Below are 26,675 nucleotides of genomic sequence, written 5' to 3'. Positions count from 1 at the left end.
CTTTGTTTTCATGTTGGTGAAAAAGGCTTTCACCTCCATTTTGGACTTCAACAAGCTGTCAGTTCCTCTACATTGAGACGTTTAAAATGCTCACAGCTGTTTCTTTCTTAGTGCTTACCTGTCTTGAAGTTCCAGCTTTGTCTGGGAGACCGAGGACGCCAACAATACAGAGGCCAGAGTCAGACCGGCAGCATAGTGAGTGCAGCAATGTCTGGCTCCTCAACTGCTCCCAGCCTGCTCACTGTGGGTCTCGCTCACTGCCCGCGGTCGCCATTTCTGATCCTGACTTCATCCCTTCTTCTCCTCCTCACCCCAGCTCCTCTGCTCTTCTCGAAGGCCGAGGTGGTGTGTAGTGCATGCGCTCAGGGTAGGAATGAAACAGAAAGTGGTTCACGTTGACTTTGTGCCAACATGAACCTAACCAATCCTCGAGCTGCTCTCAGCATGAGAGAAGCCCCAGGATTGGTTTGAGAAGGCTAACCTAGCGCTGCTTTTGAGCCTAGGTACCTGTGTCTGCAGTACCCAGCAGGTTAACACCAGCTTTGCATTGTGCAGTGTGAATTGCGCAAGTCTAGCTGGCTGTCGCAAGACGGTCTGCCAATCCGACATGTGCACTGAGCAGCCAGCTTAAAAAATCACCCCATTCCTGCTACTGCCATCAGCCAGCCCTGAAACTCCAAAACTCGCCACTAGAACAGCGCGCACGTGCCTGGCTTGCCTGTGATAATTATAAAGTAGTAATAGTGGTATGGTCTAGAGGGTAGGGGAGAGTCACCGCAGGTGGGGCAATGCTCCTCCCCCCTTTAAAAATAACCACCCCAGGTCCATATTAGATACAGTGCCCTGGGGAACCAACTGGCGCGTGTGCCCATTTTCTTCACACAGCGCCGTATCATTTTAGGCCAAGCGCCTGTTTGTTTTTAATTCGAGCCTGGGCAGCGCATGTGCTGCTCTGCGAGGCATGCTGTATTGAGGTATGGCATGGAAGCTCTACCCATTTCCCACCCATCTTTTTATTTGGCCTCGTGTTACTGTTCTTTCGAAATCGTTGGTTTTCATTTTTGAATAGGCTTAGTAGTCCCTCCTTGGTACCGCCTTTGCCTGCATTTGTATCCTCCCATAACGAGTGGACGTTTTGCTTGTGTTGTTACACGGTCTGCTTTATCTAGTGGGTGAGCACTGTTTTCTTCAATGATCTTCCTTATTCCACCCATGACGCCGCAGCGCGCCTCCACCTTTTATATCATGTCATTTACTCATGTATTTTTTAATTTCCAGCGCAGTCCGCTTTACCTACAGCGGCGCGCTCATGTTTTTAATTTACGGAGCGGATCTGCTTTCACTTTAGCGGCTGTGCTACAAAAGCTTTTTTTCTTTCTTTATTTTTATTACACTTTGTGTAAAAGCGCCCCATAGGCACTTTCACTTTAATGTTAGCCAGGCTCCTTTCTTTAGACGCTGCACCCACACGCGCGGTCTGGTTCCTGGCGCACATAACCTTGGCTGCAGCACACAAAGACCTTACACTGACACACACAGAGGAAGAACAATTAAGGGAAAATTGGCTACTGCACTGCATAATAGAGAGGAACATTATCTACCACACTGTACTGCTTCTTAGAAACACTAGTCAACCACATTGTAAACTACCTTAGAACAAGCATTTGCAATGCAATAGGTCTCGCCTTTGCGAGAGTTTAAGCTATTGGCACTGTAAATGACAATGTCTTTTATTTATATGTTTTGATAATTAATTCATAAATAAAAGGCATTGTCATGTACAATGCCAATAGCTCAAACTCTTATAAATGGGAGACTTATTGAAAGAAGCGGCCGCTATTGTCCCGGGCTGCTTAGACAGTGAATGCACGCATGACGCACTGAATGTTGCAGGAAAACATGTTGCGCCTGCAGTAGGAGAAACTATTTAAATAAAATAGTGCTTATAGACTAAAAAAGACTCACTGTGTAACCACCAAAGTAAAAGGATGAGGAGGGAATGTTTTCGCCGCCGAAGCTCGGGCTGTTCCGGAAGCCTTTACCGGGCCACTCTTAGCGCGACCCGGAAGTCAGGCAACCTTGCCTGGGACATTAGTAGGGCATGGAGCGCGCGGCCGGAAGTGTCCGGGGCTCCCGTGAGTTGAGGGAACCCCACGTGTTGCAGCCCGCGTGTAGGAGAAGCGAGGTGGTAGCCCACCCCGCACTGGCAAGCAGTAGGGGAAGTCCGGTGGGAGCCCACCCCGCCTTCATGAATGCCGCATGGTGCGGCCGGAGCAGGATTTCAGGCGGGGCTCCTGTGAGCAAGACGGAGCCCCATGTGTTGATGCGCCACAAAGAGTGACTGGGTGAAGAGGCGAGTCCCCCCTACCATCGAGGAGACCAGCCGGGGAGCAGCGCAGAGTCCCACAAGAGCCAGTGAGTGGGGTTGAGCAGGTGCCTGCAGGAGGTTAAATACATTACATACCGGCTGATAATGCATGCACGCGTGCCGCGCCTGGACAGGAGATGTGCACGCGTATGGTGCTCGCACCATACGCGGGCACATCTACTGTCCAGGCCTTGCGGTACGCGTGCACATGTCCTGTCCCCCTTCCGACCCAAGTCGACAACAATAGATCTCACCGATAGCGCGCAGCGCTTTGTGCTGCATCGCTAGGCAAAACCTAAAAACCAATGCTCAATAATGGACTGCAACCAATAGTCAGTAATATTCCACACGTGTTCTGCCATAGACACTTACCAACCATATTGTATTTCACTTTGAAGACAATAAATTGCTAGGTTGAACTGCATCGCTGTGACATTTACCTACCTCATTGCCTCCTTAGGACACTAACCCACCATTCTTTGCTACACCCTAAGGATGTTAACTTGCAACACTACCCACAAACGGGACCTTTCTAATAAATGAATTGTTATTGGGGACTTAACCATACACTCCAAAATGTGAAAACGTAACATTATTTGTCGGAACAAAGCATTTGATCTGAAATGAAATGGAGGTTTTATTGAATCATATTTTAGTTCAAATTTTTGTACGAGTCAATCCATATATCATTTTGTCAAGCTTCTTGCAAAACAGCAAATAACTGATTTTGGCAGAAACTTGAACTAACAGTAGTGTCTCGTTACCCACCTGACACTATGGTGTCATTGGTCTTGACATGCAGCTTAACTTGACCCTGACAAAGTTGTATGCGTCACCTGCAATATATGGACATTGCAGAATTACTTTGATATGAATTTAACACTTTCCATTGTATGGTTCGATTGTACAGGAATCCTTTCCCCAACAGGATATTAATATTTGCAACAAGATTAAGACAACTTACACAACAGACTCACTCATGGGGGAAAGAAAAGCAGGTGAAGAAATGTTTTATTCAAAACAAACAAAAGCAAATTAGCAGGTTGCACACATCTGATAGGTGTTATTTTTTTATAATGCACATTTTCAGTGATCAGAAATTTGAAATCTATAGATAGACTTGGTTCTCAATTAACAGCACTTAATGTGTGATTCACATCCATCTTATTTCAAGTAACTTGTGTTTTCAAGTCCCAGCGCAATCTATAACTGTTCATCTCTGCAGAACGGCTTTGGTCCTCTTTGTAGTGTTTTTTTGCACACTTAAGCTCAGTTTAGGCCCGTAAAATGGCAACCTGTGTGCTTAAAAGTCAAACCCTGGTTTCCAGAAGTACGACGTGGTCAAATACATGATAGGAGATGAAATTTAAACCTGCAAGGAATCTGTAAATATTCTAGGAAGGGGTGTGGTTTGGGATGAAAGTGGATAGTCGACCACATCCTGCATCATTATCGTGCAATCCGTGTGCTCCTATTTTCTTTTTGCAGTTTTATAATAGCACGAACTCGACCCGAAGGTAGTGGAGCGTTTTGCATGAGCACCAGTTGCGTAACAACAAGGACACATTCATTTTTTGGTAGGCACGGGGCGATGAAGTGATTTGCCGAGGATCACAGATGTTAAGCCGACCAAAACCTGGTTCCCCAGCTCCAAAGTCGGCAGCTATGGCCCTTAGCGTTTTTGTCCAGCAGCCTTGCATCTTGAGGCAACTGTGAGGTGCTTCATTTGTGTATTTTGCAGCTTTTTGCTCTCCAGCACAGCCACTAGACAAAATATCAGGCTGCAACCAACATATACCACCACCAATAGAGCAGGTTGGCTTACACCTCCACCAGGTGATAGTGAAACTGACAATTGATGGGTTTGTATGCAAGAGCACAGGGCTTTTTATCTGCAACCCTAAATAAATTGTGTAATGAACCTCAGATTAAAAGCTACAAATCTGTATTGTGGGTCTCTGAATGTGTGATTTGTGGTGTGTATGTAGACCTTACAATGTGTCACTGATGTCCTCTTGCAACTACGTCCTTGCGTACAGCTGGGCATTTTTGTGAATACCCTAAATTGTGGAAATGTATGGAAATCGCAAGAGGAAACCTAGGATTTGAATTCCCGTGCATTTGAAGAGGATGTTTAGTTTCTGGACAAATTATTAGGCTCATAATGTTGTTTCTTTATTGCCCGGTGACACTTTTGTGTGCTATTATACATGTTTTACAGCGCTATGCTCATAAAATGTAATCTCAAATTTCCAGGGCCAGTTGCTCAAAACATTGTTTTTACAGTGATCACTGACAAATTCTGATCCATCCCATAGAATGAGAGTTTAACATTCAGATTTTTTCCAGCTGTTTTGTGACGTGGCTTACAAGGCTCGAGAAAGGGAGGACCTGATTGCGGGAATTGATGAGTTTCTAGATGAGGTTATTGTCCTGCCTCCCGGAGAATGGGATCCTTCGATCAGAATAGAGCCGCCCAAGAAAACACCATCAGCAGACCAGAGGTAGGTGTCCTTCACTGATGAGCGGTCAAAATTTGACTTCTTCTGACACAACTCAAAAAAACATCCCTTGTGCATGAACTTTATTGCTCCTGTAGAGGCACCGGGTTCATAGCATAAGTTCCTTCACAATCCTGCTGATAACGACAGTCCAGAGGGTTCAAATTGCACAACTATGTTAATGATAATGTAATCCCGACTGTGAAAAAAACAGCAAAATTCAAAACACTGCCAGAATGTAAATCATTCCTGGATGGTACAGTAACATTGATGGCTTAATGTCGGCTGACATAAATATTGTATCTTAAATATTGTTTACAAAAAGTTACCTGTTTCAACTAGTAAAATCTCTACACCCAATAGGATAATATTTTTCTAAACGATATTGAGGTCACAAAATTGATACTAAAGTATTTATGTACACAATAATCTGACATACAGCCTTCAGGATCACGTCTTCATTATCTGATTAGCTCGCGATATCAAGCACGGTCAGCCAAGCAAATGTCCAGATCCTCTCTGAATATCTGTTAATGGGCACTGGTCACAATACTGGTCAATGATGTAAATGCAAATCTTTTTTTGGCCATACTTCTCAATGATTTCTTTTTCTTGGTAGCTCACTCTTGTAACTTATTAAGGGATGGTGGGTCTTAGAATAGATCAAAGTGTATGAAGGAAGTACACTAATGTCTTTGTCTCACTTGTTAATCTGCACAAGCTAAAAATCCTCCATTATTCCATGATCTAGAGAGGTACATGGACATTCCAACGCTTTTAAATGTGAGAGACTGTGGGAGGCTCTTTATTATAAGTCTGAATAATGGAAATGAAGGTCACTTTGTCTAAGAGGGTGCGGCTGAATAACTCCCCTCTTCTAGGAACTACCCAGACTGCCACTATAGGTACCAAACAACTCTCTGCAGCACCATATTGAAGCCTGTCTCCCACAAGCTAATATAACAGAAAATATCAAAATCTCCAGTGGTGAGAGTACCACAGCACTTCAAAGGGCATGCCTAAAGGACATCATCAGGTTTTAACTAGAGAATTGCAAAAAAGAAAAATAAACATAAGAAGGCTACGCAAAAAAGGATCTAGAACTCCATCCCAAAATAAAATGTGGCAATTTTCATTCATTGATGGGAAGAAAATTGATGAAGAACCTCTACTTCTTGCAAGATTTTTTCCAGAGTTAGTGATTTTGTCAAAGGCAGGCTAAATATTCACCTTATCTGCAGCTATATATAGCACCATATCATTCGCATATAATTAGATGTCATTAGAGTTTTGGTGCTACCAAATTAAGCGGAATAGCAGCTTGGTCTTAGCGTATCGCACAATCTAAAGGCTCGATAAATAGAGCAAACAAAATAGGAGACATCAGGCATTCTTGCGCATGCATCACCTGACAGATATCTCCCCCACCAAGATGTTGTTAATGATTATACTGGCCTTAGCCCCAGAGCATAATCCCCTCAACAGTCACAGAAAGCTCGGCAAAAATGCAACTTTATGGCGGATTGAAAATAAAACCTCCCATTTCACAAAAAATTCAAATTCTTCTTCCGCATCGAACATTTTAGCAACAGCCTTAGTACTCTGGTTAGAAAAACAATCTATTGCTTGCACCAGAAAGTTTGTGTTTTAGGACATATTCCTCCCAGGAGGGAATCCGTTTTGGTCCATATGGATCACTGACTGGGCTGCAGATGATATCCTGTTCGCGATGATCTTAGCAAACATCTTGTCATTGCTGTTTAGGAGACTTATGGGACAGTATGATTTAGGGTCTATTTCTGACTTTTTTCTTTTTTTTTAAACTAATCACTACTGATTCTGTAAAGGTGCTGAGTGTAGGACACCCCTGAAGAATCTGATTAAAGAGGCAAACAAAGAATAGCGATAATTGTGGGGAAAACATCATATATACCTCTGTGGGTATGCCGTCCTTGCCTCTAGCTTTTGCATTAGGCCATGACTTTACCACCAGCTGTACTTCCACCAGCGTTATTGGTGTGCTGATGTATTCGGCTAGCGCCAATGGTAGCTTTGGAACCTTGATATCGCTTGAGCATTTTTCAATAACCGCATGAGAACAATTATGAGATTCAGAATATAGCCTAAATCACAGAATTTACGGCAATAGGCGATTATAACATTTACCAGACAAGATCAGAAGCCTTATTGTTTAACTGTTCCCCAGAGATTCTTCCATCTACTATGTGTATGACTTTTCAGGCAGGGCACCCCATTAGATACTTGGGTGTTAGGGTGACCTCAAATTTGAATGATCTATGCTCTCTAAATGGGATAAACGTCTCCTTATGATTATAGGTCAGATCTCACTCAAAAAAAGGAACTTGTTGTCTTTGTTCTTTTTCACTTTCTTTAATGTATTGATTAAAATAACTAGATCATTCTTTGAGGCCATCGATGTAGAAATGTGTGCATTTAGTGGCAAAGGAAACATCTCCAGGTTAAACTGTCCATTCTTCAATTAACGCAGACTGAAGGCGGCATGGCGCTCCCTCACTTTAAAATTAATTATCAAGAGCCTCTACTAAATTGATTGCTGTCTGCATTCAAGACAATAATTACTATTTGAATAATATGTTAAAAGTTACAGGAAGTGACCACACCTCCTTTTTACAGATTCCCAGATTGCCAAAGAGAACTCGTTATAAGACTCTCCGAATAGTGGTCGACCGTTTAAATCTTATTTGGCAACACTACGAAATTCCCCATTTCCACCTTCAAATAAAACTTGATTCTTGTTAAGGGCTAGGGTTGAGCCTCGGTTGATCCATACTTAGCACCTGGGTGACTTTGGGCTTTTGGAGGCTTAAGGATTTATTTTTCAACAATCTATTTATCACATGGCCAGCATTAAGGCAGGAGAATCCATCAATTAACGCCACACTCTTTTTAGCTTTACCTAAATACAGCATTTTTGTTCTGGCTAACCAATGGATGTAAATGAAATAATGGACCAAATCTTCCAGACATTTTTCATCTCCCGTCTATCAGGAGTTGGAAACTGGTATTGAGTTTTAGATAAGCGGTTAGGTCTGAAGTTTTTATAGGATCACATGAGTTAAATAGCTACTACCACTGGTTGCATACTATCTTTGGCACAATTTACATTATTACAATCAGCTCAGCAGGAAAGCTATTCATGCAGCTAACTTCAAGTGAATGGCTTTTTATTGTAAATGGATGAAATATATTATACCGGATAAAATAAAGAAGATGTACATCAGGGCCAAAGCTAGATGTTTTTGATGTGGATTGGAACCAGGAGTTTGCCTCCATATGATGTTTAACTGTCTCAGATTGTTCGTATTCTGGATCAATATATTCAAGGAAATGGGGAATCGGATGGAACAAGAAATTATTCCTAATCCTCTGGGAGCTCTGTTTGGTACACCATCAGGGCCAAATAATCTTCCCACCAAACAAAACCAGCTCTGTTTCATAGCTACCCTAGTGGCAAAGTCGCTTATTTTAGCAAACTGGAAGTCAACAACGAAACCCACTGTTGATCAGTGGCACAACAAAATGTATAAGATTAAAAGCCATGAAATTCTGTATGCAAAAAGAATGGGTGCTAATATGCAGTTTAAAAAAATTAGGAGAACTGGGAAAGAGTTGACATTGGCAAAACTAGCGGGTAGATAGTTCTTTCAGGCAACTATGAGACATAAGAAATGGTTTTTAATAGTGTTTGTTAATAGCTATGTTATTAATTGAACAACTGTTATTTATTAGGAATCTTTGAGTGCATGAATTAATATACTGATTTATGGTCAATTGTATCTGCTGCATTTTTTATAAATCAAAATAAAAAAATAAAAAAGATTTTTCTTAAAGAAGCCATGTGGACCTATAGGATGCAAATGCAAATATTCACTTATCGATACATCTATAACTAAAGTGAAATAACATTTTATCTTGATGACCTGCCCATTATGATCACTATAATCCTCATCAATTATGATCTTTATTGTTTGGTCTTTTAGCTACTGTGCAAATTCCACAGCCCTCTATAAAATATAAAAGTAAAATTTCAATAGTATAAATTAGCTAAAGAATGCAAATGTTCTTGTATCTATAAACGGGTAGGTAAAATGAAACAAAACTAATCATCAGATAACATTTATAAATGAATCTTAACTAACGAAGCCCTCCATAAAATCTTGGATAATGCTGAATTAACATTTTTTAAATCTGTTTAGACAACAGTGGTGCAAAAGCAAATCTTATTCAGTCTAAATGAGAAAGGGTGTTAAACTGTGGACACACGTCACTTTAAGGTAGAAGTGATATTTAATGAGGAGTCCACAAAGCATTAGCAAAAGGTTCCATGCCAGGTCAAGCATAAACCCAAACTGCCCATCATAGAACCCTCCAGCTTTAGAATCCTCAACCTCATTGTAGAATACTCAATATTCTAAGAATAACAATCAATGAGAAACCATGCCCACAACACAACCCCGGTAAGGAACAACAATTTAAAAAAATACAAGAAGTAAATGTGACAGGTAAATAGAACGCATGAGAACAGTAACAGAACTGAAAAGAAAACAATCTACATGAGAACCATATCAAGGAAACCAATACATTTTTATATTCTTCATAACAGACTAGCTACCTTCTCAACTGTGAAGCATTTCTTGGAGTAACCACAATATCTCTTCTTCTGGTTTCTCTCATGTTGCTATCATATATTTTTATTCTGAAATGTGGGGTTGTTCCTATCCTGTCACCTATACTTTTTAACATCAGAATCAATGCATTTCATCAACCTGGACATGCTACAAACAACCCCTGTATCCATTATGATCACATCCTTCTTAATAGACAGAATGGAATATGGACCCATAAATGTAGTCAACCCTTTTCTCTCCCAAGTCAGTTTCTTTATCCAGACAAGATCACCTACATCCTATTTATTTCTCTTACTAGAGTGTTTCCAGTCATGTCTCTCTTTGTAACACTGCTGATATCTTTCATGTTGCGATGGTCTCTATTTCATATTTGTGCCACCCACACCCTTAACGGAAAAATAACAAGCAGGATTGAGCTTCAGATTTGCCGCTCTCCCCTTTAAAAGCTTAAAAGAAGATTTATTGGTCACCCAGTTGTGAGTGGTGTGGTGTTCCTTTCCTGTCTCCCTAAGGACATCCTTTAGAGGTAATTTTGATCCTGTCCAGGGGCGGTTTCTGTGTTATTCTGGAGGAGCATCACCCCCCCTGCTGAAAGCCAGTAGAGGCAACGGTCAAAAATAAAATGATAATAAAATATTTTTATTAGCATTTTATTTTTCCTCATGCAATTATGAGTAGTATTAGGCAAGTCCCAAAAAGGATATGACTTGATCCCTATCAGCCGGTGCAGGAGCTTTCATTATACTGTCTGCTATTTCAAATGTGGGCTTAATTCCCTCACCAGAAATCAAAAGTACCAAGTAGGTAACAGATGGTACTCTGAACCTGGGCTTATCCTGCTTCACCTTCAAACCACTTTCGCACAAACCTCTCAAAACCAATCACATGGTTTCATCATGCTCACTCTCTTCCTTACCATAAATCAAAATGTCATACTGGAAAACCAATGTGGGAAGTTGGCCTGGTATATGCTGATCACTAATTCTAGTGATCACCTTGTGCCATGCCAAGCAACCCTTATGGTGGTGGTTGAAGTCAACCTTGATAGACCACCTATCCTAGTGGTAGCGTGGACAGTGCAGTCTGCAGGCTAAACTCTTGAGGGCATGTGAAGCCAGCTGTTTTACCATATGTAACCTCCTTGAATACCAAATGAAAGGACACCACACAGATATATATTCAAAATATATATGTATTTATTTACTTAAAAGTATCCCCTATACTCTTTATGAGCACAGAAGCACATTTGTTAAAACAAGGCAGTGTTTAAATATACAAAAGTTGCACAATTATGGATGGGCCAGGTGGCCAGCTAAACCATATACTAAAATAGTGGTATAAGAGCCACGAATAGAAAGGAAGGAAGGCCTAGGGCCTTGGGAATCGCTGGAACGACAAGGAGCTAACTGTAGTTAGTGACCAGGAGGCCCACAGGATGCGCGTACAGTGTGAAAAGTTACACGCGTGCACCTATTAATTTCAATGGGTGCGTAAAAGTCACAAAGTTAAAGGAAAAGGAGTCTTCCGGATGGACCAGAACCTAACAACTTGAAACCTAGACACTAGAGATGTTTCTCTACCCAGGAGCACCGGAGTGCCAGCGTTACCTCACCCACAGGCAGCGGGTACATAGGGGTCAAAATGCGTCGGGTTTCGTCGTGCAGGTCTATGGAGCCTAAAGATGAAGATGCTGCAGGCGGCCAGGCAGGAAGAGTTCGGGTGGATCCAAGGGTGCAAGGGTGGATCTGAAGAGTAGACGACCTGTAAGCAGAGGGGACAGTGTTCAGAGTCACTAGCCAGTGACCGGCGTGGAACCAGGAAGGAACCAGGCGATGTTGGGTGCCAACAGGTGAAGAAGGAAAGCTTGTCTCCGCAGCCACGTGGAAGTGAAGGGAGCGACGATGACCAGGAGTCACTCACAAGCTGTTCTACAAAGGTTCTAGCTGATGGCGGTGTCGGCTTCTTGATCGGAGCAAACAGGCCTTGGCTAATGCAAGCCACGCAGGAATCGATGAAAGCTTGGTGCTCTAACCAGCAAGGTCAGAGGGGCTGCTCCTTTTCACAGGAGCAAGGGCCAGTCTGGAGCAACCAGACCAGTGGTGTTGTTTGTAGATTTCATTGCCAAGATGGCCACTAACCAATGGGCCAGTAACCGGGATGACGCATCGAGTGGCAAAAAGCAAAAGGGCCCCACGCAGATCTCGTGTATACTGGAGGGCTGATCTTTGGTGCAAATGCTGCTCGGTGTTGGGGCTTCTCAGGGCCCAAAGCACAGCATTGAGGAGGCCTCAGGTGCCGCGCAGTCAGCTTGTTGTGGACGTTTCAAGATGGCCGGTACCATGTCTCTCGGTGCCTCCACGGGTCTCTTCTTTGCAGGGACTGTGGATCTGGCTCAGAGATGTCTGGGAGTCTGGGTCTTGTTGGGCTCTGGGCTCGGTCTCCGGCGGGAGGTGGCAGCAAAGCAGTCATTGAGTTGCTGGATGGTGCCTGTATTACAGGGTGGTCACTCCTTGGCCACAAGGGAGATTCTCTTCAGTCTTCTGTGCAGCAGAACGTCGAAATCCAGTAGTTCTTCTTGTTTAAGTCGAGTTTCAGGATGATCTGAAGTCTTGGGACACAGCTCCTACTCTTATTCCAAATCTAGGGGCCGGATTACCTGCTAGGTCCCTCCTCTGGGTGGGACCAGGAAGGGGGGGTGGTTACACCCCCTTTCCTTTGTCCAGTTTCGCACCAGGACTGGGGCTGGAGAGCCCCAGCTACGGTTTGAACTGGCATATGCACAGGGACACCTTGTGTGCCCCAGGCATGTCTCAATCTATTCAGCCCTCCCTAACCCACTACACAAAATCCTGTCTGGGGTGGTGCAAGCACCTCCCCTGACAGGAAACCCTTTGTCCACACCTCCCAAGCTGGAAGGACTCCCAGCAACAGGAGGGCAGACTTGTGTCTGTGGTGGCAGCATCCATTTTGTGATGCTGAGGCTCTGTTTAACTTTACCCGCGTTTCAGGTTGGGTACATGTCGTGTCCCTCTAGAAGGGTGGAATGCTACCCCCGTCGCCAGAACTGGCGAGGGGGTAGTATTCCAAATCGTATGACACCTTACTCGACATGTTTTGATAAAGCCAAACCAAAGTTAGCATTTGACCGCGAGGTACATAATGCACTTAAGAGTATATGGTATGGCAATATCATGAAACAGCTAAAGGACGTTGTTCCGAAAGCTGCAGACAGGCTCAGCTCATGCCAGAGCACCATCTCACATGAAACCAAGCACTCTGCCTCCAGGATTGTTAAGGCCTGCCATAGGAGTGGCTGATAGGTTGCCATGTGTCCATATATGTTAGGTATAGATATACTATATCTAAGTAAGAGGTGATTACACCAACTTACCCCAGCTGAGTGATCAGCCAGTTGTGTCAAATAGTGAGGCCAGGCCAGGGGTGGCATAATACATGATGCAGCCCCTGGTAGGCCTTGGATACACCTATGCCCTGGGTACCTGGGGTACACTGTTACAGGGTCCAATAAGGTGAACCAGTTCCAATTGGTAATGCACCTGGTGTGCATTGGCATTAATTTAGGGAGAGAGCAGCAGGGCTGTGGGTCTGATTAGCAGGCCCACAGCCACACTAAGTCATAAAACCAGTGAAGCAAAAGCAAAAATTTGGGGTGACCATAGGATAGCAGACCCTACTCTCCTACAACCAACACCCATGGAATACCTTCCAAGACAATTTTCATTATCCTTTGGAAACAGGCATCCACAGAAGCTAAACCAAATAGCACCCTGACTAATCTGTAGGCCCCCAAAGGTGCAACAAAATAAGTCAGATATTTTTACTCTTCATGGAGCATATCCTGATGGTAAGCCAAAGACAGATCCATAACACTAAATACACTGTTACTAGGGAGCACGGTCAGAGTTAAAGAGATATTGGGTAAAGGTTGACAATCCACCAATATAAACCTATTTAGATATCTGAGATCAACACATATGTGTATGGGCTTTTCGCCATCCTTTAGCACAAAAATCGCAGGAGCCAACTACTCAGAAGTTTTAATTTCTTTTATCATATTTAACTCACGTAACCGGTCTAGCTCTGCTTTGAGTGGTTGGAGGATTAAACTAGGCACTTTTCCATACCTCCTTTTTTGAAAATTATATTGTGTTAAAAATTCTTAAGTAAATCTGTGTAATTCGTAAATTCTCACAGTCACTTCCAACATCCACCAATATTACTTGCACTCAAGCATTCGGATAATGGGCATTGCCCATGTCTGTCTGGTGAAGCTATCCCAAAAAATTGTTACCTTTCTTGGGAATATAGACTTTACCTGTTGTTACCCTATCTTTGGAGGACATTTTCATAATGGTATAACCTTGTACAACAATCTTGGTTCCACCATAGCTGAAGCAAGTTGTTTATCTCCAAATCTTTCATCCCAAATCCTGTCGCCAATCATAGTGTAAGATGAACCAACACCAGAAATGTATTTTCCCCAAAGTCAACATCACACTCAGGCATTATCAACACACTAGTGTCAACTGTAGTAGCATCATTCTTAAATACCACCTTATTTACCCCATCTAATGCTATGAACTCTCCATTCTCTCTCAGCTCTACACACCCAAGCATAATGCCCTTTGAGGACACACTTGCGACAAGTGGAACATCTAGTAAAACAGTTGCAACTATTAGATAAATGAATAGAACTACCACATCTGTAGCACTTGCTCTTAATGTCATGAAAATCCATGGGATGTTTGGTCTTAACTCACCCAGTTGTTACTCTATGAATGCTAACTCCACTTTCAAATTTGCAGCTATCCTAAGAAACAACATTGTTGGACTTGGCCCTCTCTGCAGGGCTACCCCCAATTTTTTGCCTTCACACCTCTTATTTTTGTTGTTTTTATTTTTGTTAGCCTTAGGACTCTTGTGCTTTCTCCCACAAACATGGTCAAATTGGCATATTTAATTTACGTATAAGTCCTTAGTACAGTTGTATACTCTATACCCAGCACCTGCAAATGAAATGCCACTAGTGGGCCTGCAGCACTTACTGTGCTACCCACTTAAGTAGCCCCTTAAAGCATGGCCCAGGTCTGCCACTGCATCCTGCATGCAGTTCTAAGCTGCCAAATCACCTTTGCAACAAAACCGCCTTGCCAAGCCTTAAACTCCCCTTTTATTGCATTTAAGTCACCCCTAAGGTAGGCCCTATGTAGCCCATAGGGCAGGGTACATTGTAATTTAAAGGTTGGCCATCTACTTTTAAGTTGTACATGTCCTGGTAGTAAAGAATCTCTAAAATTGTTTTTCACTTATACCTCTCCCATAGTGTAACATTGGGTTGCCTTATTACATTTATTAAGTGCTAACTTTTGATTGAGAAGAGGTAAACATTCCTTCTTTGTTATCTAAGAAATTGTAACATAAAACCCTCTTTAATGATAAAGTCAGATTTTAAGTTACAGTTTTGAAAATGCCAATATTATACATTTGCCATATTCCTGCCCTAACAATGTGGTGCCTGCAGCATGTACCTGGGTCACATGACTGGGTGTACTTGGCAGTTGGACTTTGTTTATTGCTCCCAGACAGCCACACAATAGAGGGATTAGGTGTGCCTGGATGGACATCGCTGGTAAGGTGGGGGGTGAGGCAGAGCCCTACTTAATTGAATAGGCTGTGTCCTGCCAGCTCATAAATGACTGCATACCCCTTTGTAGTTAGTCTGGTGCCAAGGCAAGCCCCTGGAAGCTTCTCCCACTTGGAAGTCACAACTGCGTATAAATATTGGCACAAACTCATCAGTACACTTCTGGACCCGTGGATAATCTTCCAGTCAGAGGGACTGAGAAATGATGTCAAGTACTCAAACTTGATGATAGTTTGAATGGAGAGAACCCTGTGGTGGAATGTGATGCCATCCTGTAATTCTTTATTTTACCAGTAATTCACATTTTCCAGTACACATTTCCTGCAATGGACCTCTGTCTAGTCTCTTTAAGGACTTTGTTCAGTCTCTCCATCATGCCATTGGTCTCGGGATGATAACAGCTGATTTCTTTCGTTTGGTGCATTTTTCACCCATAAATTTCTCCTTAACATGAGATACAAGTTGTACACCATTATCTGTAAGTATAGACATGGGAAATCCCTCTCTTTCAAAGATTTGCTCTAAGAAACCTATCATATTGCATGTTTCTATTGAATTGGTTATTGCCACCTCTGGCCACCTTGAATACATGTCAGTGAAGCACAAAATCACATACTTATTGGTGTTGGTGTGCCTTAAAGGACCCAAAATGACTAAGGCAGCCTTGTACTATGGCTCGTTGGGTACCCCTGACTATCATGGGCTGCAGCCTACACTTTAGAATTTTGTCTGCATTGGAACACTCACAACATTGTCTAACACACCGCTCCACCTGTATGTCCATTCCTGGCCACCAATACATTTTTCTGAGTCTCTCTGTTTTTGAGATCCCCGGGTGACTTCCATGTGCTAAAGAAGCCAAGTTTTCTCTTAAGGAAGTGGGAGGGATTAATCTGGTCCCTCTCAAAACTATATTGCCCTGCACAGACAATTAATCTTTAACTCTACAAAAACCTTGTAAATGAGGATGATTTTTGTCCTGACTACTGCAACCATTCCTGACTCTTTGTACAACTTCCTAAATTATGTAATCCTTGCCTCATTCAGGTAACCATTCATCTTCTTTTAATTATTTCTTCTCTGATCAAACATACCTCAAATGCATCTTCTTCAGTGCATTATTTCTCTTGCTTGACAACTGCATCCAGCCCCTTTTTTTCAAAGATCTCTTTAAGATGTTTGTGATCATTTTCATTAGGAATCTTCTTCCCCACACAAACTTCCTTCATTTTTGCACTGCCCATGAAACCACCAATGCCTCTTTCTCGATGACTCAGTCACTTAGATCTGCCCCTTCAAACCTCTGGAAATAAACACAATTGTTTTCTCTATACCATTATGCTTTTGCAGGAGAACGGCTCCGAGGCCCTTTAAATTATCATAAGACATTATGGTAGATTCTTGTCCTGGCTCAAAACTCTGCAGACAAGATGCATTTTTAAGACTATCCTTCATTGCCCTAATTCATCTTCACACGCTTCATTCCACTTAAACATAACACCTTTCCTTAATAGTGACCTCATATTTTTTGTTCTCTCTGCAAACTGTCAAAAAACTTGATATCATTATAGGAACTTGACTGGCTCTTCTTTTGAACTAGGACTGACTAAGTTACTAATGGTTTCAACTAGCTCCTTTTTTGGTTCATTGCCTTTTAACATTATTTTATGCCCCAATAATGATTTAGTTACAATTGAACTTACATTTTTCAGCCTTCTGATGAATCCACTTTCCTTAAATCTCTGTAAAACCTCTCACACCTGTTTATTGTGTTTTCCTACATTCTTGCCAAACACAAACATACAATCTTCATAAGACTTTATACCCAAAATTCGTTTTAAAACCCTCTCCATCACCTGTTGAAAAAAAGCAGCCGCCAAGGCCAATCCAAATGGCATGTATAAAAACTTGTAAGTACCAAACAGGGTGACAGAGGCAGTCAGTTCTTGTGAATCTTGGCGTAATCTCACCTGATGATAAGCTGATCTGAAATCAACTGATGAGAAACACTTTGCCCCTTTTAACATTGATAGCATCTCGTTGATATTGGGCAACAAGTAGTGATCAACAATAATGCACTTGTTCAACTCACACAGATCCACACAGAGGTGAACCTCTCCATCCGACTTCTTTGTCATAACTACTGGGGAAAACCATCCTGTGGCTTTAACCTCTACAATTATACTATTATTCTTCAAATTGTCTAATTCCATTCTCATTTGTTCTTAACTATCAATGGCACTCCCCTGACCCTGCTCACTACAGGTTTTGCACCCTTCTTTACCCTTATCTTATTCACATAATCCTTCAAACAACCTAGTTTGGCCTGAAATACTTCAGGAAATTCTTGATCAAAATGTGGTTTAACATTACACACTTCACTTATATGTGCAACTTGTTTTAGTCTAACCGAGGGACCTGTTTTCGGATGAAGAAACACTTTCAGGTCTTTCTGATGGTACCAACTGATGAGAGAGTCACTTCTCATGGAGACGTATACCTTCCCCGCAGTTACTCTGTCCTTGAACTGTATGGATGCACTAAAGTAATCCATCAACTTGATTGACTGGCCCCCATCCCCTTAAGAACAAATATCAAGTTTGAACAATTTGACTTTGCCTAACAAATTTCTTTCAAATAAATCTTTAGGTATAAAAGTTATCTTTGCCCCTGAGTCAAATAACATTTAAAATAATACACCTTCAACCTGTACTGTCTCCAAAGGACCACCGGTGCCATCCTGGACCTGTAAGATAAACTCCTCACTTAAAGAGTCCTCACATGTGACTTCTCAAATCTTCTTCTTGTCATAATCAGTGCCTTTATCATCAGAGCTCCTGCTATATTTTGAAACATGTCCCTTCTTCCCACACTTCTTACAGATGGCCTTCCAACCCACGCAACCTTTAAAATGAGCAAAGTGACATATTCACCACACCTGAAACACTTCCCCTGAGCTTTCTCGGCACCCTTTCCAAACTCTTTTTGAACTTTCTAACTTTTACCTTGATCATTGTGATTTTTATGCGAGGAAGCTGGTTGTACTAAGTCCTCATTTTCATTGTTGTTTTTCTTTTTTATGACATCTATGCATGCTAAACTATGTTCATATGTTTTAGCAATAGTCACTACTACAGAGAATGAGGGATCATCTTTTTGCCAAAAACGTTCCTTAGCTTTACATAAGCTACAGCCTAACCTAAACTAGTCCCGCAATCTTTCTTTATTACTAGCGGTTTAGGCCAGTTTTCTAAAAATAGTCATATACTCTTCAACTGATTCACCAGATCTTTGCAGGCAACTACCAAATTGATATCTCTCTAACACTTTTGAAACGTTTGGTAAGTAATGCAAATCCATTTTTTAAAGAATATTTTATAGTCATTCAAATTAGCACTTAGCTCAGCTGTTAATTCAGCCAAATGTTCAAAAACATCATGGCCCTCTGACCCCAAACAATGCAGTAGTAAAGACAACTAGCGTTTCGCACTCAATGAAGTGCCACAAACTCTGACATAATGTGCAAAAACACTTTTACATTTCTACCAGGGAATTGGAGGCTCACCAGGGTTCAAGAAAAAAGGAGGCGGAGTGACGTTCTGCATAATGTCACTTCACGAGTATGTTCCATACGTAAGAGAAATATGCCTTCTACAAACACTTAAGGTGAGAAAGTAGTCATGTGTAACAATCCGGAATGTAACCCGATGGAAAAATCTCAATTCAAGGGATGTGCTTGTCACAAAAAGTTAAAACGCAGGACGAATAGGGCTGTGCCTGTAATGAAACACTTAGCAGAACTGACCAGAATGTAATTGCACAGAATGCGTAGAATGTAGGTGTACCCATCACGAACAAAAGAACATCTTGAAATTCTTTATTAAAGGATATGGGTGTGCCCGTCACCGATCAAATGATACCTCTGAAATGCTTTGATCCAAATATAATGTGTTCCCATAAAGGCGTGCCCGTCCCTGAGCATGCTTCGTGAATGTAGGTGTGCCCGTTACGGAACACAAGAAATTCTCTAAACTCTTTATTGAAGGAAATGGTTGTACCCATCACCGAATAGGCAAAACTCCTGACTCCCTTTAATCTGAATACAGTGTTGCAGAACCATCTAAAATGGTGCCCAAAACATGAGTACGTCAACCCTTAGGAAGTGTTTTTAAGGAGATAGGGCTTGCTGTTTGCCATGGTGACGGGAGACTGCCACTCAAACTCAAACATTCTGCCCTTGAAATGCAGCTCACCAGCAAAGGCTTGTGAGGATATGGACTGACTCACACAAGCTCCTTTGAGAGCTCAAGAGGAAAGATGAGCAAACGTGCCTGGAAAACCGTAAGTGCAATGACCTGCACGTCAATGTTAACTAGAAAGGAAAAGTCCCAAATAGAGGTTAAGGAAGCATAGGAGTGGGCCCACTCAGCACACTCACCAGTAATGTTTAAATTCATGCGTTAAGTAAAGCACGTCCAGAAGTCAGGTCAGTATAAGAATTGCGGCATATGAGTTAAGGTACCATGACACTGGTGTAGTCCGCTCTTCAAGTCGTCGCCAATGAAATGATGTCAAGTACTCCAACTTGATAATAATGATGTTTTTTATCCAAGTCAATGGTAATCACCTTAGCCACCCACCATCCCAGTTCAGAAATACACTTTCCAACTAACCCAGGTAACACCATGAAAACAAGGCAAATGACATTCAACAGATAACATTCTATAGCATAACACTGCTATGAGATACCACAGACTGCTGTGCTGCTGAAAGCATTACCGTTTTGCTGGACTGCTTTTCTGAAGGAACTGCTGCCCTGCTGTGCTGATCTGCTGCCCTTCAGCCTGGGTGGGAAGGACCGGACCTGCATCATGTGTTTTCTTTTTTCTTTTAAGGATGCATACATTCAAGCAATGCAGAGCTGCCTTATGTTTCTTACAAATACTGCCTAACGAGGATGTGTATTTTAATGTGGGGAGATTTCTTAAATCAGCTGTATTTTACTTTAAACGTATACATTTGTAGCTGTGAATATTTTTTTTATAAGTTTTTGTACAAATGTTTTTATACTTGTCTCTGACCTTCGAATAAAGATGGTGATGATGATGACTCTCTCATAATAGACACATGTAAAATGGATTCAGATGTCAAATCAACCACAGAGGCACACGTATCTATTGCTCAGGGCATACACTGGAACCTCCTTAATGGGAGTAATTGGTCATTTAAAAGAACTTCAGTAAATTCTTTCCAGGGTAAACAAGTAGACAATTTAAGCATCACAAGAGGGGACCTATTCTGTTTTCTTTTTGAAAATTTATAGAACTACATTAACCTTCTATTAACTGATCCAGCGGTAAAATCAGCCACAAATACTCTAATATGTCATACTCACCTTGGCCCCATAAACACACACACACACACACACAGGCCAGTCAAATCCGCAAGGGTCAATTTTTATATTTATCTCTCTAAGAGTATTTATCTAACATTTCTAACTAATCTTTCACAGATCAAAAGTTCTTTCCTCTGTTCAATGTACCATTAGTTGAACTAGTTGATGGTGAAATTATATGAATTAAATCTACTTTCTCTGCAATGAAATAACCACAGACTCTGGAACATTTTAAATGTTTATCTAAATGAAATCCATATGTGCCAAATTCAAAGTACAGAACTGTCTCCGTCACCCATAGAAGGAAGAAAAGATTCAAATTAATAAAACTTTTAATGACGGTACTTGGAAAGAAGAGGATAGAGAGAGAAGTACAATTTAAATTCTACAGAACATTATAGTTACCTAGAATGGTGTGAGAACCGACCCCTTAGCCAAGGAGTTGGTAAAGGTCCCAGGAAAGGACAGGAGACAGAGGCTTCAGGTTTCAGGACAGGATTCAGGATAAGATAGAGTGACCTCTTCTCGATCCGACACCTGATTCGCACCTCTCTCTTGCATATGGCCATGTCTGAACTGGGGTGGCAGAGTGGGCTAAAGAACGGTGATGGATTAAACCCAGATCAGTTGACTGGGGGTGAGTGCTTGCAATGTTCAACACTCCGTCCATCATTTCCTTTGGTTTTGCTTAAATTCTAAGTCTGCAATATGATTCTTCTTCAGCATTCGATCGTTACTCCGACAGCATCCCGAGCTCTGCAGCATTCTGGTCTCACTGCTTACTCTAATTAACAAAACTACCTCAAATTTAACCTTCTAATTCCATGTACGACCCCTTAATGTTTCAGTTTCATAGAACTCCTAATTCTAGTTGGACAGGCAAAAGGGGATGATCATCACACCATGCTAAGTTTTCATCATTTTCTGTAGTTCATTGTCTAATGATCCCTCCCCTTAATTTTTATTCAAAAATCTTTATTCCCACCCGTATTCACATTTTTATCATCACAAAGTATACGTTTGGTGCAATATCTCTTCCTTTTACAGGACATCATGTTGGTTCCCAGGGTATGTTGCTGTTTTGTTTCTTGGATGTCATTCAAGGATGACAATGCTGCTTATGGCTCATTTAGACTGCGCATGTGCAGTGGATCACATGTGATACAGACTTTGGACTTCGACAGAGGCCCGAATACGAACTAATAAGGAAATCAGAAAGATATATATTAATTTCAAAATAAAATAATTTCACTGTATACCACCTATCTCTACTCTAATCCCATTTACTTTTGAAGGCTCGACCCGCATTTGCAATGAGTAAAATAGTGTCATTTAGTTTCAGCAAAGCAGGTGCTTAGCATGTGAGTTTTCAAGCGGCCATTTTAGAGGTGTCTGCGCAAGTGCAGAAATTTCCCTCAAAGCAAAAGCTCGTCATACTACGTAGGTGTTGGCGCATACGCAATTCAATTTTTCTCGTTTGCGGCAATTTTAGATTTCACTCGAGTTGCTTGTTAATAAGACACGCACGCAAGCTTTTCTATTCTCAATATTTGAAATGTGGTGCATATTAATTACACAATTAGTATGACGTTGTGAGTTATATGAGAGCATTGTCTCCAAGCAAGTCTCTATTCTACAAGTCCTTGCTCCATCAGTACCCTTAATGACATCACTACATCAAATAATAGTATATTGTTGCGAAAACGTTGGTCACTATTCACACTTTGTTTTTAATTCTTTTTATGATATGACATCTAGGTCTGGCTGTGTTTTAAAGAAAGAAATTGCCTTTTAAACTCTATCAATGACATTGTTAAAAATAATCTTCTTGACACTTCGAATAGAGAGTTACACTTTTTCCTTAGGCATACATACATGGTACAGAAGACATTTTCCCATACTCTGTCTGGGTAAATGCTTTCCCCATTCGTTTGGAGTGCCTGGGAAAGTAAGCTATGTTTTGCATTCATCTTTATGATAATCAGTTTCGTATGAGTTTGTCAAAGGCAAATGTATAGTATCTGCTTGTCACTTACCATTTCTAGTGACATTTGTTGTTAATTCAAAATGGTTTCTTATCTAAAACACATTCTTCCTTGAACTATGTATAAAATTTGAAATTCAAATCAGCAGCACAATACATATTGCTGACTTATCTAAAAAACATTGTGTCAAACCAAGTATAAGAGCAATAAAGATAGATAAGCTTTGTACATCAAAGCTTATCTAGTTTTGATATACAAAGCTAGATGAGTTTCTGAATTTCTTTTTTAGAAGAATGATGACTTCAGGATACATGCCTACATATTCGAGAGAAACAGATCTTTGTCTTACATCATAATATATACCATGATTTTACGTTACTCAAGATCTTTTTCATATCTGCGATCCACCTGAACCAAATATTTCTTCTAATTACATTGCTGTTTGTTCTATGTATGGAAGAGCCTTCAACTATACATTTGATTCAAATTACAAGAGTCATAGAACTTTGGCCACTTGCAGCAACTTCAAGGATTTTAAAATGTATTTCCTTGTGTTGCTTGTAAATATATTAGAATAACATTTAATTCATCTCATGAGGTGCCAAAGCACCTTAGTGGACACATAGCTTGCTACCCAATTGAGAGGGAGGTGTTTGGAAGAATTTTACATTGCATTGTAAACAATTTTGTAAGCATTTTGGTGCTGTGCATGTGTAACCAGAGTGGTGCTCTTATCCTTTTTTTAGGTAAGAAATGGTGGCAAATGGAGTGAGAGATAGGAAGAACACGTGTAGTTTTCATTGATTTATTGTTTTGCCTGATTGAGTGGAGCTGTCTAGAATCAACCCAGGTTTGAAAGGAACAGTTCATGGCATGCACTGGATGCACGCAATCATATGTCATGCTCCATATAATCCTCCTGGAGCACTAAGTGAGTGAGCAGCAAGTGTGGTCTATTAACTGGTGGCCATTGTAAGTGATGTAAGTTAATTCAGGAGCAATGGCGAGTAACACACAGGAGAATGCGACCTAAAGACTACCCAGGATAGACAAAGGGAAGACCAACAGGCATGCACAGGTTGGATGCAGACAGAGTAAAGCTTCTAAAGTAGCACACAAGATTAACAGTAGAGGGTCCTAAGGCAAATGTACTAAATACAGGCTGCAATCGTAACTGATGTAGAGTTTCTCTCTAAGAGTGTTGAAGATTGCCCAACGGGGATTCACAGGAGAAATAGACCCATAGTGAATGCTGTTTAGATCTTAATAGGAGTGATAAATGGTAATCCAGAGGCATGCACTGGGTATAGTCAGTTGGGGCCCCAGATTCACATTGGGGTGTGCAGGTCCACAAACAAAGAATCTAGATAAATGAGATACAGCCACAAACTAAGGAGACTATTCCAAAATTCCCAGCATGTGCTAACACCCTTTTTCCCCTTTGGCCTTCAAAGATTAGCGGTACAAGGCAGATTTCAAAATTTGCTTGCTAGGGTCCAACCAGGAGTGGCACAGTAGCAGCCCACAGCATGACCTGGTTACATGTAAGAGGATAAATGTCCTTTAGGGGCAACACAGGAGGAAACAGAGAAACATCCCATGGCATGCACTGATTACAAATGTGGTAAGTGCTGTGTGGATTCAATCCTTGAGTGACCTGGTGACTACAACATAGTAGGAAGCTGTGGAAAGACAGTAAATGGTAGGTTAGTAGAAATGATGGGGAGAAGGAGATTAGATGAGTTTAGAGTTGAGTGGAAGAACAAGAAGCATAGGTTCTGGCCATCTGCCCTTAACATGGTGAAAAAAGGCAGTTGCCATAGTAAGTGACCCGTATCATGTTCACCCTTCTTCGGGATGCTGTGCTGCACTTACTGGATGAACAGTTTAAGTAGACAGGCAAAAATGCTCATGTGGAAGGTTGAGGTCACAAGATCAGAGGATGCTGGGCCATGGAGCTGGAAAAGCTACTATAGTGAAGGATCTCTTGCTAGCTTAGAATGGCCAGGAAACCGAGCACCAAAAAAAGAAGATGCTTTGCCTCTGAGAGAAAATGTAAAAAAGGGGGACAGGCAGCAGAGAGGAGGGATAATTCTGAAGTCATATTCAGGAATATTGTCAGCAGTGGTGCAAAGCTGGCAGCACATTCTGAGACAATGTAAAAATGGTGAACAATAGTTCCTCATTGAAACTCAGGGTTTAAAGCACATTATCGCACAAGGCAGTGTGAGCTGGTCCATAGACATGCTCACCAAACAAGCACACACTGAGCCCTGACCTGCACCCACTATCAGGAAAGGGCCCAGCCATGATTCGTAGAGCAATGTCGAAAATGACTGTGTGCTTCTGTTGTAGGGATTCTGCGTATGCACAGAACTATGCGCAGGAAACCAGAACCTTAGAGAATTGTGGTGTACCAGAAACTCCCCTCAGAACTAAGAACCCCTTATCCGACTAGCTTAGTGTCACATTCGTTATCCGAGATTTAGCTCGGCGGTCCCAATGTATAGACAACCCAGAACATGCGACTTAGTTATTCTCAGGAATGGTGGGAACCCGAAATACCTCGTTTGCACATATATATCAGTCCACAACAGAATAACTAAGACACAGTAAAGTTTAAAGAATTTATTCATAAACCTCGAGTCCTGTTATACAGTACTTTGGCTAACATAAGTAGACAAATGGTTAAGGTCATTACCATTAGCATTGTTACAATACCATAGAAAATGAAAGGAGCGATCATATTACTAATGACAGTGGAAAACAACCACCCTCCTTTCTCTAGCAACTAATAAAATATTATTAGACTATTAGAAGGTCTCATAGGCTTGCATAGGGGACCCCATACCGTATAGATCAGCTTTGGTGTATCACATCACAGGATCAGTTCAGTGTTCTCTGCAACAGCTCTTCTATCGAATGCCCTAACAATATGCTGCGCTGTGATATTAAAGCCCACGACATTCTGGTATTTGCAGCTGCGTGCATGTTGTGACTAAACAGTGGTACGATCGCCCTGAACATAATCAGCCGGCACCGTCTAGTGTCCTAGAACAGTTCTTTACTCGATGTACAGACCAAGGGCACTAGCAACTGTTAAGGATGTATAAATAACATTCACTTGAGACAAGAGTGAGTCTGCATTCCTCAAATGAATAACATGTAACAACAGTGTCTGGTGCAAAGGCAGCAAAAGCAACAAGATGTTTTTCCAACAGCTAACTTGATTGAGCTAACTTAGCACTGTAAATAGGGAGTGGCCTAAAACCACGTGACATCCCCCTTTGATCGAACCACTGTACAACCAGGGGTGAATATTCCAACAGAACGCAGAGTTCAAGATCAACGATGCAGACGAAAGAACTTGAAATGTGAGTTCAGAAAATGAGAGGAAGAAAACATTTCGAAGAAGAGAGAGAGAGAGAAAAAAAATGTAAAAACACAATCCATCGTCCATAGAGGCCAACGATCGTTTGTGAGAAGATAGAATAAAATTCACTCCATTGAACTCGCCATCCGGTATTCAATTTAGGAAAGTATAAGCAGCATATGCAGCTGCAGCTTCCAGTAGAAACTCATTGGAGTCATCCGCAAAATTGGCTGACATCCAATTCAGCAAAGAAAAAGAACACACGTGTTCCACAGGGAAATGAGCGTCAAGCACTCCACGTGGACAAGAAGCAGGCATCTCGATGTAACTTCGTGCCAGGAAGTCAACTGCTGCTTTCTCGATATCCCATAATCCAAGGACTCCATGCGCCGCACCCAAGGCCATAAACCCGACTCCAGAACAGTCAAACTCATGAACCACTAAGGGATACATCAGTCGATCAAAATCCAGGTCAGGTGACACCAAGTTTGACAGACACATATCTAGAGCCCATTGGAACGGACATTCGAGACAGTGAAAAACAGGCTGTACACAAGTGAAAAACGGGAACCGGAAGGATAATCCATAAGCGACACTCAAGGTAGCCAGTGGCAAAGTCCCATAAATTTCCCACATCTGGCTACGCAGATGGAACAGGCTGAATCCGTGGTCGAGTAGCGCAAGTCGTGCAGCCATAGCGTAGTGCACAGACCAACAG

General features: G+C 41.7%; 1 protein-coding gene across 4 annotated transcripts in view; it reads left to right on the top strand.

The window, feature by feature from the left end:
- Nucleotides 1–26,675, top strand: part of SLC4A5 (solute carrier family 4 member 5) — a 753,917-nt gene that overhangs the window by 404,995 nt on the left and 322,247 nt on the right. For all 4 annotated transcript variants that reach the window (XM_085633456.1, XM_085633454.1, XM_085633455.1 and 1 more), the window contains one exon: nucleotides 4,718–4,872. In XM_085633456.1, the coding sequence (XP_085489582.1) occupies nucleotides 4,718–4,872 (155 nt within the window). The remainder of the gene's footprint in view (nucleotides 1–4,717; nucleotides 4,873–26,675) is intronic.

The sequence above is a fragment of the Triturus cristatus genome, chromosome 11 (assembly GCF_964204655.1).
Source record: "Triturus cristatus chromosome 11, aTriCri1.1, whole genome shotgun sequence".
NCBI lineage: Eukaryota > Metazoa > Chordata > Amphibia > Caudata > Salamandridae > Triturus > Triturus cristatus.
The sequence above is the reverse complement of the archived record's forward strand: the minus strand, read 5'-3'. Positions and strand labels throughout refer to the sequence as shown.